The sequence below is a fragment of the Cololabis saira genome, chromosome 7, assembly GCF_033807715.1.
Source record: "Cololabis saira isolate AMF1-May2022 chromosome 7, fColSai1.1, whole genome shotgun sequence".
Classification (NCBI taxonomy): domain Eukaryota; kingdom Metazoa; phylum Chordata; class Actinopteri; order Beloniformes; family Belonidae; genus Cololabis; species Cololabis saira.
The window spans coordinates 38,616,817-38,624,786 of NC_084593.1; the positions used below are offsets into that span (position 1 = coordinate 38,616,817).

Genomic DNA, 7,970 nt, shown 5'->3' on the forward strand with positions numbered 1-7,970 from the left:
TTGTGTGTTATTTAAATGTATATGATTCGTCTTATTAATAAGCAAAACACATCACTGATGAAATAAACATGTGATGCCCCAGGAATGTATATAAATATATGCTAGAAAGAAATATATAAATCATTGCAATGACTGCAGAGGCTACATACTAAATAAGTGGACAGACTTTTAAGAAGATTCAGACCCTTAAAATAAAAAACTAGCTGAAAAGTTTCTCCAACAGTATGGATCTTGGTTGTTTGAGCACTTTGTACGAGAGAGAAACACTTTCAAATGAGTCCATTTTACATAGCTGCCTCCTCCCCATCAGCGTCTCAGAGGGACACAATAATTAGAAAAAGGAAATGCACATCGAGTGGTGAGAATAATCATGAAAAGGACTTGAGTCTGTGTCCATTAGAGGCAAATGTGGTGTGCTGTGAGATGTTTAATACCCACAACCAAGACAGACTGCACACAAACAACAGGCCGTGGGCGGGTCGGCCAATCGCTGCATCACAGAAACCTGCAGGGAGAGAAAGTTTCCACAATGCTGCAGTGACACAGACGGATCCCTTGTAGTTCAATGTACCGTACGCAATGTACCTCACGTCTAAACTTCAGACACTCCGGTGATGCTCCAACATCCAGGAGAGGTAACACAAAGTGAAAGACATTTCTGATTGGAGTGGGGCCTTTAATCCTATTTCAAGGATCTCACCAAAGTCCCACCACACAAAGGTTGGCCTCAAGTGTTGTGTCGCTGAAGAGGTAAGTGCTGGAATAAAAGCCGACATGTGCTTTCAGCCCTTTTATTTATAGATTCTGCCCCTGATACACAAACCTCTGTTTTCCTCTGTCATCTCCGGCTGCATAGAACGAGATGAAGAAAAAGATGAATCACATGTCTCTTATGAGGCAGGATGTGTTTCATGTGTTTACAATGAAGATTGGCAGATAGAGGGGAGATGATGGATAGATCAGTCATCCCAAGGGCAATATTTGAAAAATGACAGCATCTGTATGCATTTATCTTAGAAACTAAGGCCGCCTGCAGCTTGAACGATGGCTAAAACAACGATTGCCTTCTCCGACTGGAAGCTGTTCATACAGCACTGATTCCTTTGTGGAGAGGTGTTTAGGTTGTTCATATTACTCTGACTGTGGTGCAGCCTCTTCTTTCTCCCTCTTGCTGGCAGGTAATCTCCTCCTCTGGGAAATGTAATGTGCACAGATAAAAACCCAGACCAGCCATAAGTCAGAAGTCAAGAAAGCTGATCCTCAGTTACGTTATCCTAAATATCCTTAAAATATGCCTGAAATGTTGGAACCTTGCAGCCGAAACTCCCCGCAGACGGCGTTTTGAACTCCAACACGAGCTCATTATCGCTACAGCTTCTCTTATTTTCACCTCTTTCTCTTCGTAATGAGCCTGTAATGGTCTGATCATCATCATTACCATCTCCATCATCCGCTGCTCGGAAAAGAAAGATGAGAACAATTTTTCACATCCACGAAACAATAATAATAACCTTTAAGATATAGCATAAAAATCAGAGAGATGGGGGTTGAATGTTGAATATAGTTCAGGTATAAATTACAGTTCAGTATTTCCTCTTTCTATATGGGTCCAGCGCTCACGTGGGTTTATGCCAGTTTCCTCCCACAGTCCAAAAACTTGACTAATTGATGATGCTAGGCGGCCCACCAGAGTGGGTTGTTTGTCTATATTAGGTACAAATGATAGATGGATATATAATTTTTTGAAAGCGTAACAACTTTACAATTTTTTTGTGTTTCATTTGTGAATAATTGCAAATAACCTTAAATAACCTGTAGAGCGGCAGGTGTGTCTGAGCAGGGGTCAGCAGTTCAGGAGCACCACAGGGGACTGTACTCTCACCACTCCTCTTCAGGCTGTACACCTGTACAAGTGCCAGCCGTGTCATCTGCAGGAATACTCAGATGACTCTGCAGATGTGGGGGGTATCAGTGATGGACAAGAGACTGTCTTCCATTTGGACCATTTTCGGTGATGGACAAGAGACTGATGTCAGAGAACTTGTGTGCCGTATTTATGGCCTGGAGTGGGAACAATCATCCCATCTTGAATGTGAACAAGACAAAGGAGATGATTTTAGGAGAGCCAGGTTAAAGGGGGGTAGTTTTCCCATCATGGGAGGAGAAGTGGAGGTGGTGCAAATACCTTGGTGTTCATCTGGACTGGTAAACACTGGAGCTGCAGCACTGATGCTGTTTATAAAGAAGCACAGAGCAGATTTTACTTCTTGATGAGACTTGGGGAAATAAAGATTTTCTTAATTGAATTTGAATTGATTAAGAGCTTAATTAAAGCCACTAGTAGACGAAGCACCTAACAAAAACACCATCAAGTGATCACGTGTGCTCAAAGTGTTAATGAGGTTGATGAGAGCATGCTGGAAAATCCATATCCCTCAAGAAGAGGCAAAAAAAAGTTTGCTTTTCACAGTCTTTTCTTCACACTGAAAAAACCCAAGCCCCTGATAAGTCAAGCTTTTAATAATAGCTTCCTTTTGCCCTTTAGTCCCTGTTTTTCTGGGCATTTTCCTCGCTGTCACGCCCACGCGACAGTTCAGGTCCCCGGTCTGATCCAGGTCAGGCGAGGCTTCACCCCTGCATCGATTTGATCTCAATTCCTCCTCGGGATAAACCTTGTTTGAGAACCCTCCCACTTCTCAGTGTCAACACTGGAAACTGCTTCAGACTCATGAATATTTATAGGCTTAAGCAGGATGCTCTGTCACGCCGTTGTAAATGCGTCTGTAAGACCGCATCTTGGATGTCAAAGCGGTTTATTCATTGCTGACTCAGCAAGTGTGGGTTCAGGTTCTCCTCAGACACTGTTAGCCGGGTCAAAAGCACAAGCTTCACTCCAACGATTGTCCTCAGCATTAAATTAAAGCCCGTTTCAGGAGCTGCTGCTGCGGTCCACGCTCCCTCACCTCTCGGGGTGATCTTACCCATTAGGGAGAGGACTACTTTCCTCCTCAGTAACAGTCTTCCAGCTCTGTGACCATGACCAGCCAATTGTCTGTGTTATGGAGGTGAGCAGCGCTCTGCTGCTGCCCTAGTGAAGGACAGACCCATAAGAAACTCCTGTTTCATCAGATATGCTTGGCATTTGAACCCGGAAGCTGCATGCTGACAGCTGCCACTGCAAGCTGCCTGGAGCTACTTTATTAATCACTATTGCAGCCTCAGAGGACTTCATGAACGCCCACATTGTGGGACAACAAATGTGCAAACTGCTGTGAATCTGCTGCCACGCAAAGTGATGATGTTTGAGAACGTTGGGCTCAGACATGAGGCTTTTTCCTGCTGACGTCGGGCCTGTTAAGGTTCAAGGATGTGAGGCGACAGGTCCTGTTAGCTGCTGTGTTTCTGCCGGTAACATCCACAGGTCTGCCAGCGGACAGATCCGCGTTGGCAGGGACGGCCGCCCACCGGCGGAGCAGCACTGCCAATCAGCAGGTCATCAGCTTGTCATTCGCAGCAGCGCATCTGCAAACCGGTGCCAAGCAGTTAATGACCTAATTAGGCCGGTGCTCACATTGGTGGCTGCACTCGTGGAGGCAATGAGGTGGCTCATTGTGATGAATGAATGGAGGAAATGTTTCCCTGGTGGGATTCTCTCACCTGAACCACTCCACATTCGCTTCATTTTTCACATCCAGGTAAAATGAACCGGAAACAACAGCAACCTGCGATACTCTGCCAGCAGGTCTCTCCACGGAGTTGATATCAGTGCTTATGAACTTTTTCATTTTCATTTGTTTCTTGTTTTCATGACTATGTGATGCCAAAAGATTGAGGCCTTCATTTTAATGGAATGCTTTGACCAAAATAGAGCAGAGGTTCTGTTTCACAGCTGTGTTCATAGCAGCCGGTTTCAGGGGTGGAGCCAGCGGCTCGGTGTGATCCTGCCCCGTCTTCTCTGGGAGGAGCAGCTTCTAGAATCAGAGCTGCACCTGTTTGCTGAACTAGTGTGTAACAGATGAGCTGGATCTCCAATGTCACACAACCGTGGACACTTTACTGACAGACAGTTTTCATACGTCACAGTAGAGTGTCCTGCTGGAGTTTTTTTGCTTTGGTTGCTTTTGCAGCCACTCCACACACCAAAATATACACTCTTGAGCGCAACAGTTTCCTTTTTCTATGTTTCAAAATACATCCCCTTAAGTAATGGTTGTCGGGGTCCATTCATGGCACGATGGTAACTGTTATACTTTTTGAATTCTTTCTCCTTTTATACAAGTTTTTGTTATCTTATTGCTATTATAATATGGTTGTGACATGTGAGGGGACTGTGCTTAGTTTATGACACACATATTTCCCTTTAGACCACTTTGGGTGAAACAGCTATCAGGCAAGTGTGAGGATGCTTTTCAGTTTAATGAGAAACACTTTAAGACAGTTTTTGAATATTCCTCGTGCATACTTAACCTGGGAATTAAAGTAATGCCCGGTTCTTTTGCCTTTTAACAGGAACCATGTTTGGGCTTTGGACTCACACATTTACTTCAAGACTTAGAGTGTAGTTTCTGTTTGGCGTTACAGCACAGAGTGACATGATTCACTCAAAATGTGCTTCTACATTTGTTCTGAAACAAAAATACTATTTAACAGCAATCTGCTTTGTAACTCCTGTAGTTCTGTCTCCACCATGCCAAGGTGTTTTTGGGGACTGAAGTTAGACAACGGCCTGATATCCACACCTGACGCATTGAATCTCCTTTAAATCAAATCTCAGAGGCGCATTTTGTGTTGAACTGCACTGCTCCATGGAAAGACCTGGATGTTTCTGCAGCACAACACTCCTCCTGTAGCACTCTTTCTTTCTGACTCCCAGACACACACCTACCGTGAATAATTACGGGAGCATAATAGGCATCCATGTATTGAATCACGTCGGATATCTGCAAATAATAAAAATGAGTTGGAGCACTATGTGGTCTCATCTGTATAGAGTATTAGGGCCAGGTAGGAGAAAAATAAAAATAATATTTTAGAGGAGGAAGATTTTTTTTTCATTATGCACTTCGAGAAAAAAGTCAAAATATTGAGAAAAAAGTCGAAATGTCAAGAAAAAAGTCGAAAAGTCGAGATAAATGTTGAAGTAGAATTTCGAGAAAAAAGTCGAAATGTTAAGAAAAAAATCGAAATGTCAAGAAAAAAGTCGAAAATCGAGATTAATGTTGAAGTAAAATTTCGAGAAAAAAGTCGAAATGTTGAGAAAAAAGTCGAAATGTTGAGAAAAAAAGTCGAGATGTCGAGAAAAAAGTCAAAATTTCGTGAATAAAGTCGAAATGTTCAGAAAAAAGTCGAAATGTCGAGAAAAAAGTCGAAATGTTCAGAAAAAAGTCGAGATTTCGAGAAAAAAGTCAAAATGTCGAGAAAAAAGTTAAAATGTTGAGAAAAAAGTAAACATTTCGTGAATAAAACTGAAATGTTGAGAAAAAAGTCGAAATTCTGACTTTATTCTCGAAATTTCGACTTTTTTCTCGAAATTGTATCTCAACATTAATCTCAACATTTCGACTTTTTTCTCAACATTACGACTTTTTTCTCGAAGTGCACAATAAAAAAAATCTTCCCCTCTCAAATATTTTTTCTCCTGCATGGGCATGGCCCTGATACTCTTCCATACATCTAAAATTCAATTGGGTTGCAAGAACGCACGCACCTACTGCCTCTCCAAACTCCAGGGCGAGGGCTTTAAACCTGCCCCGAGAGAGAGGGGTTTGTGTTAGTAATTGTGAGCCTGGCTGACCAACCAGCAGCTCATAACTCCTGGATGTGACAGCATGCAGCACCTGGGACGCGCGTAATGACTCCGTAGGAGTGTTTGGAGCCCCGTGAGTCATTGGTCACCTCCAGAATCAGCTGTGGCAGCTTCCTCCTCCTCCTTCTCCGAAAAAAAAAACACCCCACAGCATCCACAGCATCCACAGCATCCACAGCACCTGACTACAGACAAGCCGGTCTGTCTGCGGGAGAGGAAATACGCATGAGGAAGAAAAACTAACTTTTGCTCGGTATAGAGCGCATCTTTCTGTTTTGACGGACTGTTGGATCGGGCTTGTTTTTGGATACAATGACCACGGATGATCGATAAGTGCTGAGAGAAACTCGTGCTGGTCATTAATTATTGATAGATCGGTGTGCGGCGGCGGGGATGCGGGAGCGCCGCCGCAGCGGCGGGGATCGCGGGCTGTGAGCGGGGAGTCGCCGGCGCGATGCCTGCGCGCTGTGAGAGCGTTTCCAGAGGAGCCGGAGGAGAGGATGAGGGAGGATGAGGACGGGGGGACAGGGACGCCGAGCGCAGGCACAGGTGGAATATAATGAAGTTGAGTGGGAGAGGACTGTGCACCGTGTTCTCCAGCACCCTCCTGTTCGTGTGCGCCCTGAGCGAAGTGGTGGTCGGACTGCGGTGCGTCTCTCTGGGCTCCGGGGTGAAGGCGCAGTTCCGCCTGGGCGCCGCGGCCGGAGCTTTCTACTCCGGGATCCTGGTGGGCTTCGGCCAGGTCCTGCTGGGCTCCGCGCTGCTCTGCTGCACGGAGAAACCCGGCTGCAGGAATTTCTTCCTCCTGGGGGTCGTGGTGTTCCTGCTGGGGGTGCTGACCGCCTTCTCCGGCGCGGTGGTGGACGGAGACACGGCGTCTCTGGTGGAGAGGAAATTCTCCCACTACTGCTTCCACTCCATGTTCTTCAACCCCGCCTGCGAGCAGCTGCGGGACTACCAGAGGAGTCTGGTGATCTCCACGGTGCTCAGCACCCTGGAGTGCCTGCTGGGGCTGCTCAACCTGCTGATCATCAAGCGCTACAAGGCGGCGCAGTTCTCCCGCAGCCGGCAGGCGCAGCGCGCCGGGGGCGCCCTGGGCGAGGACCGCTCCTGCTCCTCGCAGGGCTTCCAGCCGGTGTCCTACATCAACCTGGGGGTGTTCACCGTGTCTGACGAGACGGGAGCCGAGGTGCGCTGCGGGGGACACCCCTCCATCGAGCTGCCGGGGTACTCGCCCTCGGACCCGGAGCTCAACCGCAGCTTCCCCTTCTCCTACCCGGTCCCCGGAGAGCTGCCGCCCGCATACGAGGACATCTTCCCCATGCAGGCATGCATAGACACATAGCTGCACCGGTGGGCTCCTCTCTGCCGTGACAATCAGTGACATCCATGCTTAAACTTACCCTTACCCTCCAATACGCACAACCAACAAACAGAAGGAAAACACAGTAATAGTCCATGTTCCAGGCCAGATGTCAGTACCACTCAAGGTAACCAAACTTGCTTATGATTTTTGAAAATATCAATGTCTATAGATGACATTTTGGTATGATAACCCTTCCTGAGTGGCAGCTGTATCATAGTTATCAGCTCATGAAGTTCAGAAAATTACATTTTAGATGCTGGTGCATATCCTGGTTTAGACTCATGTACAGGATATCTGTCAATGTTTCACAATACTGTCTTTGGTATCATTTTAAGCATTCATTCAAGCTAAGATGTGAATCTTTCTGCCAACATAGAGGTCACTGCAGCTCTTTAAACTATAAACAACACACAATTTTCGCCTAAATGATATACTATCTTTTATCCCTGTGCCATCTAGGAACAACAGAGACACAAAATACAAAAATTGCAATACTCATAGGAGCATAAGGATTCAGGAAATGTATCACATCTTAGCTTAGCTTAAAAGGTCCCCTTTAAAATGATACCAAAGACAATATTGTGAAACATTGACAGATATCCTGTACATGAGTCTAGACCAGGATATGCACCAGCATCTAAAATGTAATTTTCTGAACTTCATGAGCTGATAGCTCTGATCCAGCTGCCACTCAGGAAGGGTTATCAGACCAAAATATCATCTATAGACATGGATCTTTTCAAAAATCGTAAGCAAGTTTGGTCACCTTGAGTGGTACTGACAAGTGAAATTTTGGGC

General features: G+C 45.6%; 1 protein-coding gene across 1 annotated transcript; it reads left to right on the plus strand.

The window, feature by feature from the left end:
- The first annotated feature begins 6,024 nt into the window (after positions 1-6,024).
- Positions 6,025-7,248, plus strand: LOC133447671 (transmembrane protein 271-like). The gene has a single exon (XM_061726399.1). The coding sequence runs from the start codon at positions 6,366-6,368 to the stop codon at positions 7,149-7,151; it is 786 nt and encodes a 261-aa protein (XP_061582383.1). The 5' UTR covers positions 6,025-6,365; the 3' UTR covers positions 7,152-7,248.
- Positions 7,249-7,970: the final 722 nt, after the last annotated feature.